The sequence below is a fragment of the Ambystoma mexicanum genome, chromosome 2p, assembly GCF_040938575.1.
Source record: "Ambystoma mexicanum isolate Mex_15411 chromosome 2p, UKY_AmexF1_1, whole genome shotgun sequence".
NCBI classification, from domain to species: Eukaryota; Metazoa; Chordata; class Amphibia; order Caudata; family Ambystomatidae; genus Ambystoma; species Ambystoma mexicanum.
In genome coordinates, this window is record NC_090923.1 from 1,394,194,514 (window position 1) to 1,394,217,642 (window position 23,129).

Sequence of the window (23,129 nt, forward strand, 5' to 3'; positions counted from 1 at the left end):
CTCACCATGAAGCTGGACACTTACCAGGACATCTACGACAAGGAAGGAGACCCTTCCTCCCTGCAGGACTACCCTGATGACCAAGCGGATGCCATGGACAACTGGGAAGAAACCCAGCAAGTGGAAACCGAGCCTTGGACGCTGCCCACACAAGATCAGGACACTGATGTCCTATGCCTGGATTCTCCTCCCACCACTCACCTGTAGACGATCAAATGGCCTTCAATGCCATTTTAAGGAAGGCAGCAGAGCACTTTCAGATCACCACCCAAGAGGCAGTACCCGAACAAGATTTTGTGGAAGACATTCTCACAGAGAAACCCCGCTGAAGCCAAGCCATTCCCTTCCTGAACTCTGTTAAGAGAAGGTTGGCCCCCTCCCTGCTCATGCCAGCTCAGACCCGGGCAGTGAATCCAAGAGTGAAAAAACTATTTCGGCCAGCTCCTACAGACACTCAATATATTAAAGGCCACGCCACCCCCGACTCCTTGGTAGTCACTACCACCCGGAAACAAGCAGGGGTACCCCTTGCTACGGGGGAGGCACCTCCGGATAAGGAATCTAAGAGGTTGTACGCCTTGGGTAAGTGTTACCTTGGCAGCTGCATACACCACACGCATAGTGAATAACGCCACACTGCTTGCCAGTTATGCAGACGCACAATGGAACCTCGTACAAGAGGGTCTCAAGGAGGTTCCTGAACCCGCTAGGTCCAGACTTTACACCATCGTGGCCGAGGGCAGGCAAATAAATCAGAATATAATCAAAAACACTCTGGACACTGCTGAGACAGCAGGCAGATCCCTGGCCCAGGGCACTCTAATCAAGCAGCACGATTGGCTCCGCAACTCGGGGTTCAAGCCTGAAACACAGGTCGCTCTTATGAATAAACCCATAGAAGAGACCAATCTCTTCGGGAAAGCAGTCAACGATGCTCTGTGGACGGCCAAGAAAGAGCATGAGACTCTTAAATCATTACAACAAATAACTCAGAAGCCTTCCCCCCCAAAGGGGAGGCGGTTCTCGTCGGTCCTTTCTAGGGCAATCCCGTGCAGGTCAAAACAACTACAACACAGGAAACTGGAACTCTGGACAAACATCTGAAAGCCCCGCCAACCACCCACCTAGGGGTCAATGACGCAGCAAAGGCAGAGGCCCCAACCCCAGAGGAGCCGCAGCCTCTGGTCAGTAATGACCAATGGATCCAGGTCCCCTCCCATGTCACCCCGGTTGGGGGGCATTTAACATCTTTTTTCGCGGCATGGGAGGGGATAACTTCAGACCAGTGGGTTATAAAGACGGTCGCCCACAGGTACTGCATTGAATTCGCCCGACCCCCAAAGTTCAGACCGCCACGTTCACGACGCCTCTCGCTGGACCATCTGCAGATCCTGAATCAAGAGGTGGAAGCGCTGCTGGGAAAGGACGCCATAGAAGCCGTCCCTATTCTTCCGGTAAACCAGGGTATTTATTCAGTGTACTTCCTTGTACCCAAAAAGGACCTCGCCATGTGCCTTATTCTAGACCTGCGCCAAGGGAACAAATTTGTAAAACCTCAAAGGTTTTGTATGGTAACGCTACAGGAAGTGATCCCACTGTTGAAACAGGGGGACCACATGGCAACATTGGACATGAAAGATGCATACTTGCATATTTCAATGTTGTCTGCGCACAGGAAATATCTAAGGTCCATGATAGACATGGCATTACCAATTCAAGGTGCTCCCCTTCGGCATTGTCTCGGTGCCAAGGGTGTTTACAAATGTCCTGGCAGTAGTGGCAGCACATCTGCGCAGACTATCCATCCCGGTTTACCCTTACCTCGACGACTGTCTCATAACAGGGGACTCTTACGACACATGCTTTTTGAACACCCAGAACACCGTAGACCTTCTGTTCAGGCTGGGATGCTCTATCAACGAAAGGAAGTCCAGTCTAGTCCCCAGTCAAGTAAAACAATTTCTGGGGGCTCTAATCCGGATGAAGGACGGCCTCGTCTTCCCCTCTGAGAGGGTTCAGAACCTGCTTTTTCAGATCCCTCAATACGTAGCCAGTCGGGAGGTGACGGTACGAAAAGCCATGCGCTTGCTAGGTATGGTGGCGTCATGCATATGCTTGGTTCCCCACGCGCGCCTGAGCATGTGTCCCATTCAAGAGTGGCTCAACAGCAAGTGGTGTCAGGCCAGCGGACAATGGGAAGATCTGGTAGTTCTCTCCAGCCCTCGTTCTCTCTCTGCAGTGGATGTCGAGGGAAAATCTCATGAAGGGGAAGTCCTTCACCACCCCCGCAGTGGAAGCCACTCTCACGACAGACGCATCTCTCACGGGGTGGGGGGCTCAACTGCTTCAGCAGACAGCGCATGGAGTGTGGTCCCCACAAGTAGCGTCCAACCATATAAATCTGCTAGAGCTATTAGCAGTGTTCAAGGCACTGAAAGCCTTTGAGATGTAACTACAAGGGAAGACAGTTCTGGTTCTGACAAACAGCAGCACAGTCATGTATTCCCTGAACAAGCAAGGGGACACACACACACACACACACACACACTCTCCAGGGCTATCCAAGCTGTCCCAAAACATTTGTGTTTGGGCTCTCAAACACAAGATGTTTCTGTTGTCCCAACATGTTCCAGGGGAACTCAATCGAGACGTGCTCAGCAGAGATTTCCCATTGCCCATAGAATACGAATGGCGTCTGCACAAAAACATCATGTCCAACGTCTTCACAGAATGGGGCTTCCCAGAGATCGACCTGTTCGTGACTCAGGAGAACGGCCAATGTCAAGACTACGCCCCCAGGTGCCCCCAGAATCGCTCCAAGGGGAACGGTCTCTGGATAACATGGTCAGGGAAATTTCTTCTTTAAGCTCCCCCTCCCACCACCCCCCCCCCCCCGACTCTCCTACTCAACAAGATAGTGCACAAGATGCACCAGGAACCAGTCACCATGATATTGGTACCCCCATGTGGGCCCACCAATCCTGGTTTGCTCATCTAATGGAAATTTCCCTCTCCCCACCAGTAAAACTACCCTACCCGTACAACATGTTGTCTCAGGACAGGGGGGAGACCCTACACCCATGCCCACAAACTCTGAACTTAGCAGCCTGGCTCCTGAGGTCATAGAGTTTGGACACCTTCAGCTCCCTCAGAGATGCATGGACTTTCTCAGGGAAGCTAGGGAACCGAACACCTGCTATTGCTATTCCAGTAAATGGAAACGCTTTGTCATCTGGTGTAATACCAAGGGCGTCAATCCCACTGATTGCTCACCCACACACATTGTGCTGTACCTAACCCATTTGTTAGATGCAGGACTGGTCTTCAATTCCCTACAGGTTCATCTTACTGCTCTCTCAGCCTACACCACGTCACAACAGAAAGTGTCATTGTTGAAAATACCAGTGATTTAAAGCTTTTATGGACGGGGCTAAGAGAATCCATCCCCCCATTTCTCACCCAGCTCCTGGATGGGATCTAAATGTGGTTTTAACCAGACTCATGGGGATCCCCCTTTGAGTCAATGCATTAAGCAAGTATGAAAGACCTTACTTACAAGACGGCCTTCTTAGTGGCTATCACTTCTATGAGAAGGGTCAGCGAACTACAGGCCCTTTTTGTTCTAGACCCTTTTGTAACAGTCCACTGGGATAAGGTAGTTCTGCACACTCATTTCAGATTTGCGCCTAAATTCATCTAAAAGTTCCATGTGAACTAATCGATAGAACTACCCACTTTCTTCCAGAATCCCACTAGCATGGGCGAAAGAAGCCTACACACACTAGATGTGCGCAGGGCAGTCATGTTCTACCTGGAAAGAACGAAACCACTGAGAAAAACAAACCAATTTTTCGTTTCAGTGACAGCTGGTAGAGAAGGGGATCCTGTCTCTAAATCAGCTATCTCAAGGTGGATTGTCAAATGCATCACACTGTGTTTCTCTCTTGCTAAGAGAGAACTGCCCTTCAAGCCTAGAGCACACTCTACTCGGGGCACTGGGACTTCCATTGCATTCATTGCAAATATTCCCCTAGAGTCCATTTGCAAAGTGGCATCCTGGAGTTCTGTACACATCTTTACAAAACACTATTGCCTAGACACTCATTCTAGATCTGACTCTCGGGTGGGACAAGCAGTATTAAGACATCTTTTCTCTACTGTTCCTTTTCACAATCCACCTCCAACTCCGGGTACTGCTCGCTAGTTTATGCACAGCATGTGATTCTAAGCAGGTTAACAAGCAGCAGAAGACCTGCATTACTCACCGTAATATCATTTCTGATGATTGTATCTGCTTAGAATCACATGCGCCCTCCCTGCCTCCCCGCTGGGGGCGGAAGGAACATAGACGTCTTTCTACTTTCTCTCTTAATGTACTCACTCACAATAACCTTGGGCTCCCTCATGGCAGAAAAAATACAATCGGAGGGACCTCGGTGAGTGAGGGATTTTGGGTACACTACACGTCATTATAGGGATAGTGTTGCAGACACGCCTATGCCGACGTCCCATTTCGATCCCCAAAAGACAAGATGCAATACTTCGCAGTTACCACTGGATGTCGGACCATATGCACAGCATGTGAATCTAAGCAGATACAATCATTAGAAATGCTATTACGGTGAGCAATGCATGTCATTTTAGGTCCTGCTTTGGTTTTGGTTGTGGCAATGTGGAATGATCTCCCCTTCCCCTCTCTTCAGCAACTGTTTCGATATTGTGGGGCACTATTCCCATCATTATACATTAGGATTTATGTTTTATGATTATAGCTTACTACTATAATATTGATTATCATGTTTTATGTTTTATGTGTCATATGTGTTATACTCTGTTTTATGTACCTGTGTAAAGTCCACATTTTGGACTATATCACAATAAAATTATTATTATAATGGCTTACTTTTACAATGTGCCCAAGATCAGCTGGTGACAGCCTTGATATTTTTGTAGTTTTTGTGACCTTTTACTTGTGCACTTTTGCATTTACTGCAAATGGCTAACCACAAGGTGTTTCACTTGTGCTTTAGCCATATTGTTCTTTTGCCTCCCTCCTCCTACCTTCTCAGGTCAGGAAATGCTTTATATGGAAATCCCTTTGCCAGGGAAAGCTGTTGCTTTTGCAGGCTAAGGGGCGGTTACTGTGTGTGGCCAGAGGAAGGGGCTGGAACGGGCTGGTCTCAATCCACATCCCTGATGCCTCGATGCCTGTGTCTGAGCAGATGTTGTGGTCAGTGGCTATCTATGATCTTATAGCCATTGACTGTTTGAATGGTGCAGGTGCTTACCATTGGTGGGCTTGGGCGTTCTCCCATTCTGAATCTTGGATAAAAGGAGGGCTCCTGCTACTGTTAAACAAATCATCGCTGGAGCAAGGCCCCCCCATGAAGAAGAGCAGCCCGCTGATGACCCTAAGATGACCTCTGGCCAAAATCGACTCCAGTGCTGTCCCGTTGAAGCCCTGCTCCTCTGCCTGATCTCAGGAAAAACCTTATCAGTGCTTTGACCCCTGGACCAGAGGGAGCAACTAGTCTTGACCCCTGCTCGGGGATCCATACCTTCGGAAGAATCCCTTGATCAACCAGCGGACTGACCAGCTCTCTCCTTGGCTACTTCGCTGCAGCTGTCCCTGTTCCAAATACATCCTTGCAACTTGGAAGACCTTCAGTTTTTGGAACAAGACTCCTGCTCCTGCATTTTCAGCCTTGCATGAACGTAAACTGTGCTGGGCCGCTGGGCCTGCTCCTGTGTTCGTCCCCCAAAGATAGTCTGTCGCCAGCAGACCGTGGTGACTCCCATTGCAACACTCCTTTTGCAATCCTGTCTGGTGTCCTGGGCTGGCCCGTCCCGCAGAAGTCTTCATCTTTCCTCATTTGGGTTAGCTACTGAAAGCTGACGAACAGATTCATGTGCACCTACCAAAACTAAATCGCAACACTGAAAGTGACCTATGCACCCTTTTACTTTATTTAACTTTATATTATTTATCAAGCCAGCCATGGACCCTGGGGCTTGAGGTCGCTACAAGACAGATCAACAATCAACAGATGAAAGCTAGTATTAAGATCCAGTTAGAAGCATTGCAACAGGATAAAAGAACAAAAACCTAGTTAAAAAGATGGGTCTTCGGTTTCTTTTTAAAAATCTCAAGAGATTCAATCCCTCTGAGCTCTGGGGGGGACAGAATTCCAGGCTTTGGGACCAATAGCGAAGAAAGCTGAGTTGGAAACCTTTACAGTTCTACATTTTGGAACGAATAGGAGATGATGATTGTTCGATCTCAAGGCTCTGATATTCATTGTTGCAGATAGTAGATGCTGTAGGTATATGGGCATATTTCCCCGTCTTCATTTTTGTACTATGGTCAGGGTTCTAAATAGAATTCTGGATTCCACATGTAACCAATGAAGAGTGTATGGCTGATGTAACATGATCTCTACGCTTAAGCCTTGTGACAACTCTTATGGCTCCATTTTGACAAACTTGGAGTTTATTTCGATCAACTTTGTCCACACTCGTTAGCAGGCTAGAGCAATGATCGATGTCTGCCCCTATAATTGCTCTGTCAATAGTTTCAGCATTGTCTTGTGAAATAAGAGGTCTTAAATGTGCTAACAATTTTATATAATAAGCACAAGATGAAACCAGACTGCTAACATGATGCTTCATAGAGAGGCGCTGATGAAATGGAACGCCTAGCGTCTTCACTTTCTTCAAGGGAGTAATTATTTCGCCACCTAAATGAAAACTTTCATAGTTTGGGCCAAGTTTTTTCAACTTATGAGTTGATCCAATAACTAGGAGCTCAGTTTTAGATTTGTCAAGTGCCAGTTTATTATAAACTATCCAGGTTTTGATAATAGCAAAGACTTTATTAATAGCTACTTCATCCAAGTCATGCGAGCCAGATAACGGGATGACACATTGCGCGTCATCTACGTAGTTGGTAAATAACACGCCCTCTTGATCCAGCATGGCAAATAGAGGAGCGGTGAAGATATTATAAAAGCACAGAGAAGTGCGAGCCCCTTGATGCACGCCACACATGACAGTAATGGGCGTGGATTCAGCCTCTCCACAAAACACCCTACTGTCACGATTGCGAAGGAAAGAGGAGACCCATTGGATGGCCGCAATTCCTGGGCCCTTCTCGATGGGATGAAGCACAGAAAAGTGTGTCCCCAATGGATTCTGTAACACCAGCACTGATCTCTGGAAGATTCTGAGTCGGGGGAGTAAGTTTACATGCCTGTTGCTTTTCTCTCTAAATTCTCCATAGGGGTATATGGGTGTAAATTCCTGTCCCTAAATAACTCTTTCCTGACTTTGGTCGGTGGAGGCCTGGTCAAGGATCTTTTCCTAGAACTATCCTAAGGACTGGGATTGAGTGACTCTACTTTACTGAACTTTAACTTTTTAACTTTTCTCATAATCACTGGCACTGCCAGTCTCTTTATAAACCTACCTGGAAGTATCTACTTTGGAACTGGTGACCTTCGGACACAAGGCACCAAACCAGATTGGACTTTATAATGGCTATGGAAACTGCCTAATAATTATCTTGAAGTTTTCTTCCTATTTATAAGGAATTTAATGCTCTTATATTTCTATTAATGATTAATGTATTTATCTCTTTTTATAAGGGTTTGGTGTGACAATATTTGAAATATTATCATCTTAGTGTGTAATTTAAAGGCGTAATAAACTATAGTATATTTTTATACTTACCTGTGTAACTGGAATAATTGGTTTTGCTCTGTGTGGACTCAATGTAGTCCCAGACCACTCACACAGACTTTCTGAGACTAAGCCTTGCTGCTCTGCTACCTTACCTTGATGGGGTTTGGCTAACCTCCGTTTCTTCACTGTTCACCATATTAGAGTGGCTTCTAAAAATTCTCCCCAGGACTGATTTTGAAAAATCATTTTAACAGCTACACTCTGTGACCTGAGTTTTTTTTCCGTGCACTCTTCTCACATCACAAACACTGCTTCGTTTTGACGTTTTGTCAGATTCCCACCATGCTAAACCCTGCAAAGACCTTAGGTTTCATAACCATGCGCTGACTGAAGACAGCAGATGGCAGTTTCCTAACCCCACAAAATGTCTGTTTCTGGGAGGATCTTGAAACACAGGACTGTGGGTTGTCAGTCGACGCACCCAATGGCAGGGAGCGGGCTTCGAATCTGTTCACCCTTTTTCCCAAAGAAAAACATATCAGATGAACCTGTTCAAGGTTGCTGGCACGGCACGTGATAAAGAACACCATTCCCACCAGTCCGGAAAGACAAGAAAAAGAAGAAACCCAGCAAGAGGTCCCGCTCAACCAGCAATTCCTCTCTGCACCACTCTTCTTCTAAGAAGAGACGTCACTGTTCCAATGTCTCCTCTGATGACACCGTACCACAGGTACCATTCCAAACCCAATACTCCATGCCAGAGGAACAGGAGACATTTAAGCTAAAGATGCTTGACATCTTAACCATGGCCACAGCAGCATCTTCAGGGCTGAGCGAGCACGAACAAGTCGGCAGGGACCCTGCACAGGTCTACAACCACACGCTTTAATCTCAACCTGACGAAGATCTATCGATGCGCCAAATGGCTCCTCCTATCAACATCATTCACTCTGAGCCAGCTCCATCTTACACAGAGCCACCAGCAGAGTTCAAAAGATCCTCAGGGAATAAGCTCCCCTTCCTATGGGAGCATTTATTTCAAAGATGGACATTTTTGAGGAATAGAGGGATCCCATCCCCTTTGGACTGGAACTTGGCCCTAGGGTAGTCAGGATTTTCCTGGTGAGTTTTATGGGGGAAATGGAGATTTTTATTTTTTAAAACTCTTTTTATTGAATTTTACAACATGTCGAAACATTCCCCCAACATCCCCTCCTTCTCACTTTCCCCTCGCCCCCGAGGAAACGAGCATTAGATTCCTAGTTCGCCTTTCTTCCGGGTCCACACTCAGCGTTCATTGTAGGTCTAGCAGTCTCAAACGCTGCGGCCACCACATCGCCCTAAAGTCGTCTTTAAGAAAAGTCATTATTTCCCCCCAATCCGCGGCAAAGTTCTGCACCTTATTGTCCATGGCATACGTTGCCCATTCCCAAGCTATTTCCCAGATCTTCCGTAGCCAATCTTGACTCATGGGGACCTCCTGGCATTTCCATCTTTGGGCTATTAACATCATAACTGCCAATGTTAGTATCAATTTCGCTTTCTCCCTCGCTCTGGGTTCCCCCACCCTCATGGTTCCTCTGATGCCTAGGAGGATTTGTACCAGCATTCTTTCGTCTCCCAGGCCAAAGGCCTGTTCCTGCGCCCTCTATAGCTCCCCCCAGAAAGGTTCAATCTTTGGACATTTCCACCAAATGTGCTCCGCTGTTCCCACCAAGCCACAGCACCTCCCTGATGTTGCTGGGAACATTTTATGGAGTCGGGCTGGGATATAGTGCCACCTGACTAATATCTTACACCACGCCTCTTGCAGTTGGGAAGCTTTGGCCAATTTAGGTATTTTCCTCCACAGCCTCTCCCATTCTGCCCTACAGATTTCCCTCCCTAGGACCCATTCCCATTTCTGCATATATGCTCACTGGTAGCCTGCAGGAAATGGAGATTTGATGGATCTGGCATCCAGTTTGCAAGAGGCAAGTGGGTTAGGTACATCTCCGGAGTTGGACATGCTACATATGCCAACTCTGGGGCAACTACAGGTTTGCTTCCAATGCCTAATTGCAAAGATTGTGGAGACCTTGGGTTTATCAAAACCTCTTCAAGACCGAAGGTTCAGTTTGACCTGTCTGGTATTCTGGACAAAGTTCCTTTGAGGGAAATCTTACTATCCTTCAACCTGGCAGTGGAGGCCCTGGTGTTGGAGATCTGGAAGAAACCAACTGTTGAGTGTGACCTAGTGAAAAAGCACAGACTGGCACCCTCGATTCTGGCATGTTTCTTCACACGCCTCACCTGAGTGTCTTGTGGTTCAGGCGGCCATGGCGAACCTCACAACATCCTCTTTTCACCTCCTTGACAGACATGACAAAAGGCCGGATACCTTTTGGAAGGAAGATGTTTTGGTTCAGGCACACTGGGCCTGAGCGTAATCGATGCCTCCTGTGCCCCAGCAAAATTCACCTTTGGCATCTGGTCGGTAGTCTAAGGACCCACCAAGTACTTCCCTACCAGGTAGGTGAGAAAGGACTTTGAGATCCTGGTTAATTATGGTAGAGAGGCATCCTGCCAAATACTACAATCTGGCCAAAACACACCTGACTGCATAGCACGTGCAATGGCAAAAGGGACAGTGTTAGGGAGGCACTCCTGGATGAGAACCTCAGTTTTACCCGGGATGCTAAGGCAAATGTCCTGGACATGCAGTTTGACAGCCATAACTTGTTTGGGGCCAAGGAGGAGTCCCTGTAGAGAAGCCAGTCCTCAAAGGTGACAGCCAACTCCCTGGGTCTCGCAGTGCATAACCCGGTTCTCCAACAGGTAGGGGGGTTTCAACTCTTCTCCAGCATGGGGTCTGGCATGGATTCACATGCTCATGAATATTCCCCGTCGTCAGGCCGGGAATCCTCGGTATAGGAAAAAATCAGTATCAGTTTCGTTTCTGATCTGTCTTTCTTAGTAGTAACCAATCACTGGTCTCTGGGTCATACTGCCCCCAGCCAATGACTGCCCTCTCCCTAAGCCCCGCCTCTGGCAGCCATCCTCAGATTTTTACCGCACGTTCAAGTGTTGGGAGTCCTCGTGCTGTAGCTCTCGAGCTTTTGCTGCGTTTTCGCGCTTTTTTCAGGAGATTTCTCATTTTTCGGTTAAATACAGCCTCAAGCTCCACCGTTTCTACATCCGATCAACAGGGATCCGTTTCGGAGTTTTATACGCCCCTCAAGGGTGAAGATTTCGTCGAGTTACGCTTTTGGAGGATTCCAGAAGTTCCGAGGCCTATCCCGGACACGGCCCAGGACAAAGGAAGCTCGACGCCCGGGAAGCTGTTCAGGACCTGCCCTGGATGCCAGCTTCAGAATGTTTTCAAGGAGGACGAGCATTCGTTAAGCCTCTACTGTCTCCATGAGGACAAGACGCACACGGAGAAGGACTGTGCGTTTTGTGGGAACATGTCGGAGCGGACCATGAAGGATCGCCACCTCCTTCGCCAACTGGCTGGAAGGGAAGAGCCCGTCAGGCGAGAAGAAGTACAAGAAGTCTGAGCGGTCTTCTAAGTCCTGTGAGGGCGCCCCGGCGGCGGGGGCCCAACAAAAGGCTAAGCACCGCGAGTACCGGGAGCGCCGAACGGTCGGGCTCCTTGGCTGCCAGGCAGGTCACATCCTCCCCGGCGCCATCAACCACAAGCCAACGCTCTGGCTCGATAAGAGGAAGTCCAGGAACCCGGCGAAGCTTCTGGAGAGGCCCCGGTCGATCTCGAAGATTCCGGCAGAGGGGGAGCGAGGCTCAGACCCTCCCCCCAAGGTGAAGGCCACAGGCATCCAGAAGGTGACGATGGCCTTAATTCACCCTGCGAAGACCTCGATTGAGGATGTCGCCGCGGCCCTGGCTCAGCCTGTGGAGGCTACACTAGTGGAGGCGCCCTCAGGACCCAGAGTCTCCCTGCCACTGCAGAGGGAGTAGTCTTTGAGGCCCATTGAGAAGACCCCCACGAAGTCCTCGTTGGAAAAGGTGGGGGAGGGGCTGGTGGCCATCGTGGATACGGACACGACCTGTGAAGAAGAGCTCATCGAAGTCGTGGAAGAGGCCCAGCCCATCGGGAGGGATCCCGACGAGGGCGACGACGAGAGCGACGGGGTCGTTTCCGGCGCCGCAGGACACTTCAGCGGCCATTTTGTCAGCGATTCAGTCCTTATGTTCGGAGATAAGGACAAGGTTGCCCCTCCCCCCGACAGAGGTACCTGAGCCAGACCCGACGGGCGAACCAGAGCCAGGACCTTCGGAAAGTCCACTAAGAGGAGGAGGACGCATCCTACGGCACCTCTCCCACCTCTGCCGCCTGCTCTGCCTTCCCCCTGGTCTACTACCCACAGGGATGATACAGGCACGGACACGGCTACGACAGGTACAGATGACGACGGAGGCGATGAAGGGACGTGTCCCCCGTCGCCCCCTGCTCGGGCGTCCCCGCCCAACGTAATTGGATCCTTTCATGCCATGATTTCCGGGGCATCCAAGCTCTTCCAGCTCTGCCCAGAAGAAAAGGAGGAAGGGTTCCTTTACCAACGGCGCGAGGCTAAAAGGAAGACGGTCCTCGCCGTACCGCTTCTTGATGACGGGATGAGGGGCTCGCCCTCCTCAAGAACCCTGCCACGGCTCCGGCAAAGAGGGACCGGTGCGAGAAGTAGTACCGGGTCCCTGACGCTGCCCCCTTGTGCCTTCGGGTGCAACCTACCCCAGATTCGGTCGTCTCCGCGGCAGCAAAGAAGAAAGCTGGGGGGGCATCGGCCTTCGACATCAACTTCCCCGCTGGACGGCGAGGGCAGGAAGTTGGACACGATGGGACGGCGAATTATCTCATCCGCACCGACGACTATCAAGGCGGCCAAAGCCCTGGCTATCGTAGCCCGCTATGACAGGGAGTTGTGGTTCAAAATCGCCCCTCTGTCTGACTTCCTTCCAGGCGCCAAAAGGGCTGAGGCCCTTGAAATCCTACAGGAGGGTGAGATTGCTTCGGACCACGCCATCACGGTGGCAACGGACATCGCCGACACCGGTTTCCGTCAGGTGGGCAACGGCGCTTGCTTGAGACAACGAGGATGGCTCAAGGCCACGGATTTCCGCCAGGACGTACAAACCAAGGTTTTGGACATGCCCTTCGACGGGAACAACCTGTTTGGGAAGGCGGTTGATGAGTCCCTTCAGGCCATCAAGACAGACACAGAGACTGCCCAGGCACTGGGAGTGCTCCAACGACGACGGCCGTCCTTTCGGAGCTCTGGAGGCAGACAAGGTGCCTCCAAGGGATCCGGCAGTGGCTCCTCCACGTACCACCAAGCGGCAAGATCTTCGTCCCAGGAAGCCTACAGAGGACGCGGCAGGCAAGTCAGGTGGTGCCCGTCGTCGACGGGGAGGTCAAGGAGGCCTCCAAACAAGATTGAACCGACCGTGGGATCGGGCCCCCGCCGAAGAACCCCGGTGAGAGGCGGGCTGGCGACGTTCGTCAGCGTGTGGGAGTCCATCTCCACCGACCGTTGGGTGCTGGACGCCCTGGCCCAAGGGCACGCCCTCGAGTTTCAGAAGAAGTGCCCTTGCGTTCCACCCGTGGCCAGGAAGGAAAGTCACGTCCCTCAACTACTGTTGGAAGTAAGGGCCATGCTCAAGAAGGATGCCATCGAGCTCGTCCCAAAGAGGCTTCGGGGCTACGGAGTGTACTCAAGGTACTTCCTCGTAAAAAAGAAGACAGGAGGATGGCGCCCCATCCTGGACCTACGACGACTGAACAAGTACATCAAGGCACAAAAGTTCCGTATGGTCACCTTCCAGCACGTGCTGGGACAGCTGGAGGAGGGCGATTTCCTGTCATTGTTGGACTTGGAGGATGCGTACTTCCACATCCCCATTCTAAAAAGACACCGAAAGTTCCTCAGGTTCGTGGTCCAAGGGCGGCACTACCAGTTCAAAGCCCTCCCGTTCGGATTGAAGTCGGCACCCAGGATGTTCACCATGTGCCTCGCACCGGTGGCGGCGCGGCTGCGCCTACAGGGGATCCACGTCTACCCCTACCTGGGCGACTGGCTCATCCGGGCAAGGACAAGGGAGCTCGCTGTGGATGCAAAGACCGTCCAGCTGCTCACGGACCTGGGATTCTCCATCAACTTTCCAAAATCCCACCTGGTTCCGTCGCAAGTCGCCCTGTTTCTGTGGTGCTGACCAGGCCCCATTCGAGCCTATGCATTCGGCGCCTTTGAAGTTCCTGTCATGGAAGATAGCTTTCCTCGTGGCCATCACCTCCGCACGACGAGTGGGAGAGATCCAGGCCCTTTCCTGCAAGCTTCCATACTTCACTTTTCATGACACGAGGGTGGTGCTGAGGACACACCCCTCCTTTATGCCCAAGGTGCTGTCGGACTTCAACCTCAACAAGCCCTTGGTGTTACCAGTTTTCTTCCCGTCTCCTTCGTCGCCGGCCGAGAGGACTTTGCACTCGCTGGATGTAGCTAGAGCGCTGAAGTTCTACGTGGACCGCACGAAGAGTTTTCGGAAGACGTCACAGCTGTTTGTGAACTTTGGGACTGTGAATCAAGGGAAGGCTCTCTCGAAGACTTCCATTTCCAGATGGCTCTCCGGCTGCATCATGGCAAACCGACTGCTGCCCGGCCGTCCGAGAGCCCATTCGACCAGAGCGATCGCTGCTACCACAGCGTTCCTGTCTGGTGTGCCCCTGCTGGACATCTGCAGGGCTGCTACGTGGAGGTCGACGCACACCTTCACGAGATTCTACTGCGTCGATCGGGACTCCAGGGAGGGACTCCAGGGAAGAAGGTTCTGACCTCAGTCTTCCTGTGTTTGCTGTGTCTAAAGGTTTCCTGCATTCTTGTGCTGCTGGCAGTCCAGCTGCTCATAAGTCACTTAATTGGCTTATCTGCTGTTAGTCGTCTGTTTCAGGGGCACACATCAGACCTTCAAGTCTCAGCAAGAGTATCCCAGGACCCAACATGCTGATCCCTGCAAGGCAACCTGTTGAAAGGGGCGTAGCTTCAGCAACCCTAGCCCCAACTGGCAGTAGTCATGGATGCATCCATGAAGGGCTAGGATGCTTATCTGCAAGACCGGATGGTGAGGTTCCGAGTTTGTTTCGAGAACACATTAACTTGGTGGAATTCAGAGTGATCAGGCTTTCCTTGGTCCACTCCTTCCTTCAGTGCAAGGAGAGAATGTGCTGTCCTGAAAGAGAACACTGTGGACATGCACCACCCCAACAAGCAACAAGTTTCTATTTTATGTTTTTTCCCCCATGTCTCTGTCTGCTCTTTTTTCCCCCCACCCATGACCATGGTATGTATTGATAATTTCTATGCATGTAAATGTTACTGCTAATATGCATTGGTCCAATTGATCGTACCTGATTACTGTACAATTATCAGCCTTTAGAAAGACCCAGTGTCGAAACATGTGTTGGCTGAACCATCTTATCAAGTGTACAAAAATAAATCAAGTTTGTGTTGATTAACTATACGATTTAATGCAATCATAATCCTTACCAAGGCTAGCGCGAACAACTAGCACCACTCTGCTAGTATCCAGTTACATTTCTTAGGTGGAGAGTAGAACCTCAAGGTTCTAGTTGTGCTGCATGCCCAACTACCTACTAGGGCTAGAGCACACTGAGAATCAGTTTTACTCACTTTTCTTCTTGTATTCCTATTTGTTTGTGGAGTTTGCTATAGCAAGGATAGAGTGCCTATATCGTCGTAGGAGGTTACTTGTGGGAGTTGTGGGTCTGAGCTCCAATTCGTCTTTAAACACAGGATTTTCTACGACGCAAGGGTCTAGTTCTCATGAAAGTTGATGGGGGATTTTAGTCGGTACAGGACAAGTTTGGTTGGGTTTGTGTGCTAAAACACAGTACGACGTTCATTCATCGCCAGGGTTTTTTCCAGAGTTTTCTGCTGCCAAATATTTTCAGCGAAAAAATAACTGGGGATGAAACCCTAAAACACAGTCCGAGGCATTGTGTGTGGTTTTGGGCTTGTCCAGAGCTTTTTGAACCCCTTTACTCTATTGGTTAGCCTCATTTTAGACATTTATATATGAACAGTTGGTTCTTGTTTCCATAGCAGTATAGGTTCCAGTGGGTGGGGTTTATAATGGTCTACTTGACATTTATTTTCGATTTTATACTGAATAATGACAGTGATTGCTGTGATCATAGTGGTGCTCTGTGTGGCAGAGTGCATTTTGGCACACATACTCGAACATGGTGGATATTCTTGAGATTTTCCCAATAGGTTTATTGTGTTGTATCGCATGTCTTCCTTTTTGTCTTCTGAAGATTGATATATTTATTAAGATGGACTTAATTTTTCTTTTCTTTTTTTACCTTTTAGCAAAAGGTTCCTCGATACTTCCCTACAGAGCGAGGTCAGCCGATGGTGCAGGGACCAATAACACTGACACTGACCAGCCACAAAGTCAGCCAGACCCATGTGGAGAGGATGATCGCCCTACAATACCGTGACCAGAGTCTGAAGCGCACTATCATACATCTGCAGTTCACCTCCTGGCCTGAGCTGTATGTGCTTCTTCATTTTACTGTAAACTTTGCTGTTTTTGTGTGGGCAGTGTAAGATTCGGGGATGGACATGTGGGATAGGTGATGTTAGCATGTGCTGCTGATCGATTTTCAGAATATCTTTACACAAATTAAATGTAGATCTTGTTTTTTGTCCTCTGGTGTGGGGGCAACAAGCCATTTCACAAATACACATTTAACCACAAAGTAGGCAGAGAGCACGGAGAAAGGCAGTCAGAAAGGCTTTGCTGGGACAGGGTTAGCTCTCCAGATCTTTATTTCCTGACCTCAAAAATTGTAAGTCTTGTCCATGGCTGATGAACTTATTTTGTTCAAACAAGATTAGTCCACTGATTCCCAAGATTAGGACATCTGTTCTTTCACCTCCTCGCTTGGTCTCCTATATATTTCCCAACCTCATTCACATCTGTTATAAAATTTCAGACAATTGCAACTGATTTGCACTGGCCTGGCTGCCTCTAAATTCTTGTCAATCCATGTTTCCTTCATACTCCTCTCCCGCCCACAGGGAATTGTGTGTACCTTTGCCTTAAACCATGAAAACTTAGTATTGCTTGAGCAAAAGAGTGTTTGTGCAGTTTATTGTAATGTATTTCTATGGTCTATACTCTCCAAGTGTAAAGCACTATACGGCAGTGACAAATGCTTTTTAAACATTGAGGAAATGTTTAATAATTTGCATCCAAGGCCAGAGCCCTCCAATCATCTACATTGCCATAATTCAGCAATCCTAGCTCGCCCTCCCCCCCCGTCCAATCAATTATTAGCTCATCTTTGGAGCAAGATACCTTCCCGCAAGACTTCAAAACTTGCAGACAAGCCTTTAAACCACAAAGCCTGACAACTGTGCCAACTACTACCCCGTTATGCAGATTTTCCACAAGCCCTCTGATGATGTTTTAAAAAGATCAACCTCTCTGTAGTTATCAGGATTTCCCGAGAATTTGATCTGCCTTTCCAGGCAGAGCAGTCAAGGCTTCAATCTTAGAAGGGTGGGTGTGGGGCAGTAATCGGTATAGTTGTAATGTTTGTTAATCTGCTTAGAAAGACATGCTGTGCAAGCCGCCTTGTTGTGGTTGAGGGGAAGACAGTTGTTGCACGGATGGTGCTCGCCTTTCCACGGATATTTGGCCCTGCACAAGGGGCAAAATCTAAATGGCATCTTGTCCATAGCACAAGACGGGTACAGTGATTACAAAAACCAGGGAACAAAGAGGGTGAAAGAGGAAAGGCATACTTGAAACTACTGTAAGGGCCGGCCAGAAGGACCAGCCACACAGACGGCAGCGCTTCCGGATTAACAAGGCATTAAAATTCTGCAGCAGTCTTCGTTGCACAGGATTCAACCGTTGAAGTGACTTAAGGGAATAAACGACCAAAGTCGATAATTATAACAGTAATGCAATCTCTCTTTAAGAACTCCACATTATGGCGACCAGTTATCTGGATGGAAAAAAACAATCTGACTGACCGACGCGCGAGGGATCTTGGGTACACTACACGTCATGTTGGGGATAGTGTTACAGGCACGCCCATGTCGACATCCCCTTTCTATCCTCGAAAGACAAGATGCAGTACTCTGCGGTTACCAATGGATGTCGGACTATATGCACAGCATGTGAATCTAAGCAGATACAACCATCAGAAATGCGATTACGGTGAGTAATGCATGTCTTAGCACACAATAAAGGAATGTTCACACAGATTGCTGAAAATATACTCTATTGAAAGTTTTTAAAATAATAAATCTACATTACAGCTAAGGACTTTGTTTAGAAACGCTGGGGGCTGAGCAATACCAAACCATAATTTAACCAATTAAAGAAGAGGTTTTTTTCTGGTATTGTAAGGGGTCAAGAGTAAGACTCGGACACAGTGGCATGTTACGTTTTGGTTATAAACTTTTATTGTCAAAATAATATTGAGGGTTTGGGAAATCCTGTCCCTAACTCTGAGGGGTTTCTGTGCCTCAACAAAACTAAGGCATGTCTGTGTCTGGATGTTAAACAGTGTCTTCAGTCCTGTATCCAAAGACCAAAACTGACCCTTACACTCTAAGCTAAATGCAAGGTGTAAATGGGTATATCTTTGAGCCATAGAGTTATAGCTTTCCCTTGAAGTTTCAAACATATAGTTCTAAGGTGCAGAAAAGAAATATTTCCAATGGGAAAGGGAACTTCCCTTCTCCTAGATTTCGTCCAGTGGTTTTGATAATATTTATCACAGTTCCAAGTTGTTCAGGGGGGGGAAAAACTCTTCCCTTGAGCCTCCCCAAAAGTATGCATTTCTCTTGAATCACAACATAGTTCTCTTGAATCTTTAAAGCGGTATGAGTCTTCCCTTTTCTGTTACACGCTTTCATATATAGGGGTTTTGACCCGTGAGTGTTCTCAATATTCCTTTGTTTCCCTGGTATACTCACCTGTCAGGGTATCGTTCCTTGTTCCTGAAATAGAGGGCATGACCCTTCCCTTTTTATGCTTTCTTCTTACTCCTGGTTTGCTTAACTGCCATGGTATTGTCGCTTTCTTGCTTTGGTTTGAGTCCCAGACTCACTCTTTGCCTGGTTCACTAACCTGCCAGGGCTTCTCCGCTCTGTTCAGTTTCTCTTTTATCCAGCTGACAACACTTCTCCAATATTGGGTCAGTGACCCTTTCTCATTAACTCCACTGCCTTTATTTAGTCTCTTGTTCTCAACAATGTTTGTGTCTGCAATAGTTCCACTACATCTGCATAGGCTCTTTCCCTCAACAGTGTACTTGCAGTAGTTCCACTGCCTTTAGTTAGGCTCTTTTCCTCAGCAAGGTTTGTATCAGTAATAATTCTACTGCCTTTGCTTAGGCTCTTTCTCTCAGCAATGTTTGAAATAATTGCACTGCCTTTACTTGGGTGCTTTCTTTCAACAATGTTCAGATCTGTAATAATTGCACTGCCTTTACTTGGGTGCTTTCTTTCAACAATGTTCAGATCTGTAATAATTGCACTGCCTTTACTTGGGTGCTTTCTCTCAACAGTGTTCCTATCAGCAATTATTGCTTTGCCTTTACTTGGGCTCTCTCGCGTGTACGCAGTGCACAGCATTCACCGAGAGGTTCTCCAGTATCTGGCTCACCCTCCCTGGGCTTACCGGCTGTGTGCGTTGTCTTCAGTGTTCCTCATGTTTCACCGGCGCCTGCTCCTGGTCCATTGACTGGTAGTGCGCCTTGGCAGTTGTTCGCTTCCCCCTTGCCATCGTCTGTGTAACTTCCCCTGACCTGGCTCCTCTACACACTGTGCTTGCTGGCCTCTGCGTGGCGCTCTGCAGTCTGCTCGCTTTTGGCATCCTCGACAGTGTCCACATCCGTCGGGTGCCTCTCTAGTCTCTGGTTCTCTTGTTTACCTTAATTTGGGTCACTGGTGTCATTTTTATGTCCCGGTCTTTATCTGTAGTTTGCAATGACTAGAACGTGAAGTTGCCTTACTGTGTCTAGTCGTCCTCATTACTCCATCCCTCTTCCTCGTCTCAGTTCCATAAAGGGGGCAGGGGGGCAAATGAGGTTCTGGGCTAGAAAGACCTGGGAAGTAAGTATTTGTATTAATATATGCCATGTTGGAATGTTGGAATGGTGCATGGTTGTCACTAAGTTATAACTGAAGTTATCTTGACTGTCTTTTCCTGTCTCCCTGGAGAAGATAACCACCTCAGGGTCAGAGTCAGGTAGCTTCTGCCTATCCCTGGCCATGTAGGAGAGGCTTCCTTCCAGGGAATTTGTGACGAGGTTGCCCGATTCGTCACAGTAGACAAAACATTTTAGTAGTAACAGCGTTTCAAAGTGTAATCCATAGAAAGCCAATTCACAAAGACAATATACAGCCACGTTTATGGGTGAGCATTGCCAAAAGTGATCACCTTTGTCAGGGAGGTACAGAGGGAGCACTCTTCAGACTGAAATCTATGGTGTACTCCACCATAGGAGATGCACATGACGATTGCAAAGGTGGACCACAGATCTCGAAGCAGATGAAATTCGGCCCAGTGCTCAGAAGAATGGTCTTCAAGCTGAGCCCCAGGCACAATAAATGGGATCAGTGAGGCAGTGGAGTTGAGAACCCCCAACGATGAAGAAACGATTTCTGGAGTGGTTTGTAGTAGTCCCCAAGACAAGGTTGCAGAGTGTAGACCCAGGTGTTTGTGGTCATGGTTTCCAAAATACACTGACAGCAGGCAGAGCTATTGATAAAGGAACTGGAATAATGTTGAGCAGGACATACGAAATCAGCCCTGATGGAAGTATTTTCGGAGGTCACCCTATTATGGTGCACAGGGAAGACACTGAGAGCCAAATACAATCGGTTCCATGTGATAATGTCCCCGCAGAAATGTCACCATGCAAGAATGGCGCCGTTCTTTTGGGGCGACATCATATGGAACCTGCGGCGGACACCCCTGCAACAACCCACCGCTCACATTAACCCCATATTTTGTCCCCTTATATAATGTTGCCTATGCCATTTCCCTGTGACTATATGTATGACGACATTATATAAGGGGACAATATTACCTGATACCATACAATCAACGTGAGGTAGCAGAGCGGTCAAGGCTTAGTCTCTGGAAGGGTGTGAGTGGTCTAGGGTTACAATGAGTCCACACAGAGCAACTCTAGTAGTTCTAGCTGCACAGTAAGTATATCAAAATACAATTATTTATTAGGCCATTAGTTTACACACTAAGCAAGTAAAGATCATAGGTAAATATTGTCACACAAAACCGTATGAAACATATTTCTGATGCTTGTGGATCTGCTTAGAATCACATGCTTGCATAGGCCGACATCTAATGGTAGCTATCAGGTTCCAGAACCTCTTTCAGGAGCAGACGAGGAATTCACCATACCCTCTAAGTTTGCCCACTCTACAATCTTAAGTTCAAAATCGCAAGGTAGGCAACCCTGGGTGGAAAGGGGAAGTGGATAAACTAATAAATCGAGTCTCAGCCGTTTTTATCTGCCTCCTTTTTTAACTTGATAGCTGACTGACCTTTAAACAAAATATGGTTGGAGAATAACAATTATGCCTTTTCTCCTACCCCTTGTCTATTAATACCTCCCAAGAATGTACTAGGTACCTGTATGCCTTTACCTCCTATTGAAAAAAGGTTTTTTTCAATAATAGGAACCTTGCTACCGCTTCGTAGGATGTTCTCTTGGGTTTGAGTTGGTTTAGTTCTTACTCCACAATTTTCGGAACCTTTTCACAGTACTTCACCAGAGTTCTGTGAAACCCCAGTATTTTGCTGTGGAAACATGCCTTCCTTTTCTGCTTTTAAAACTATTTACATCAAGTTAGTCATGCGCACATAACTCGCCTGTGCAGTTCATCTCTGTGAAACTACTGAGAAATGTTTACTTTTAATTCCTCACCACACGCTGTGTCTGAGACCTTCCACGCTCGTCTCTGATATGGCTGTGCTGCAACAGACTGTCTTCTCTCTCTCAGGGGAACCCGACGCAATTGAAGATTTCCGAGGCACCGCCTGGAACGAAAAAACAAACTGTCTGAATACACGCACATCATTGATGTGCAAATGTGAAGGTCCTTTACTCGAGGACTTGCAGTAATTTGTTACGGTCTCCTAAGGAGTTTTGAAACAGACTTTGTCTTGGAGCGCACCGTAATTTCCCGGAGCGCAACGTTCGTTAACTAGTAATGTTAATTCCTAGTTGGGTGTGTTGCTACCCACGATGTGAATGGGACGTGTTCTGTGTAAACTCCTCATCTGATCCTATCAAACCAGATACTTTCATGCTTTAAATGAATGGCAGAATCCCTAGCTTGCACAGTTATATTGCATGATAGCTGTGGCACTCTCTGCATTGATTTTCCTAAGAATTAGCCGCCCGGGAGAGAAGAAATTGGCCGAGCCAGGTTTGTGAAGGACACCTCCAAAATGGCGTGCGCGACACAGTACGAGGAGAGAGCTGCATGAAAGCCCATCATAAAGAGCCTGCTCGCACGGAAATACCTCCTGAAGCCCCAGGAGCAGAGGCAGGAGCCAACAGACATCACCAGTGACACTGTTGTATGAAGAGAAATCTGGCCCCGAACTGCGTGGCCAAAGAAGAGGAGAGGATCACGGCGAGGGACTGTACACCTCGCACACCCCCTGCCCAGGCACCAGCAACGCCTCAGTGATCCGCCGGTAGAGTGAAGCTAGACCGGGACCAAGCCAACAGAGCCTCCCTCTGCCCAGACAACAACGCTCCGTTGAACTGACTAAGGTGAGCTGCTAGCAGCAATTCAGAGCTGCCAGAGTACCCTGAGGCATACCGGGAGCGGGTACAAAGTGCACAGCAGTCCGGAAAGAGCTGAAACGCTCATTAAGTTCCTCCAGGAAGAGACACCCCTGGTAGCCATAAAGGAATATAGGTTTCAATATATCCCAGATAATCAGTGGGTGGGAGCACACACACCTGAGAAGAAAGTACAGTAGTGGATAAGCAAGAGTACAGCTGACCTCACACAGGCACCAGGGGGGAAAGCAGCAGTGCATGGCTCCAAGACAGAGACATAGTGGCTGCCTCCACACCACAACAGCGGGGGGGCCTATTCAATGGTTAACAAAAAGCACTGACCCACAGAAGAGACCACCTGCAGTCAGCGTGACGCCTAACCGCGCACAGAGCAGACGACAGAGCTGAGAGGAAGAACAGACATACGGACCTGCTACAAGAGACACGATTATCCAGGTGCCTGGGGGAGAAATACCTCCTTTTGAATTGATCCCAGACGCACGGATAAAACACAAGTGAATTCAATGTCAGAAGGAGGGAGGAAAAAGATGGCCATGCTGACAAAACAAACCACAATGGAGACATT

General features: G+C 48.3%; 1 protein-coding gene across 2 annotated transcripts in view; it reads left to right on the forward strand.

The window, feature by feature from the left end:
* The window catches only part of PTPN23 (protein tyrosine phosphatase non-receptor type 23), a 1,404,706-nt gene that overhangs the window by 1,112,009 nt on the left and 269,568 nt on the right, over nt 1-23,129 (forward strand). For both annotated transcript variants that reach the window (XM_069645828.1, XM_069645827.1), the window contains exon 21: nt 16,065-16,249. In XM_069645828.1, the coding sequence (XP_069501929.1) occupies nt 16,065-16,249 (185 nt within the window). The remainder of the gene's footprint in view (nt 1-16,064; nt 16,250-23,129) is intronic.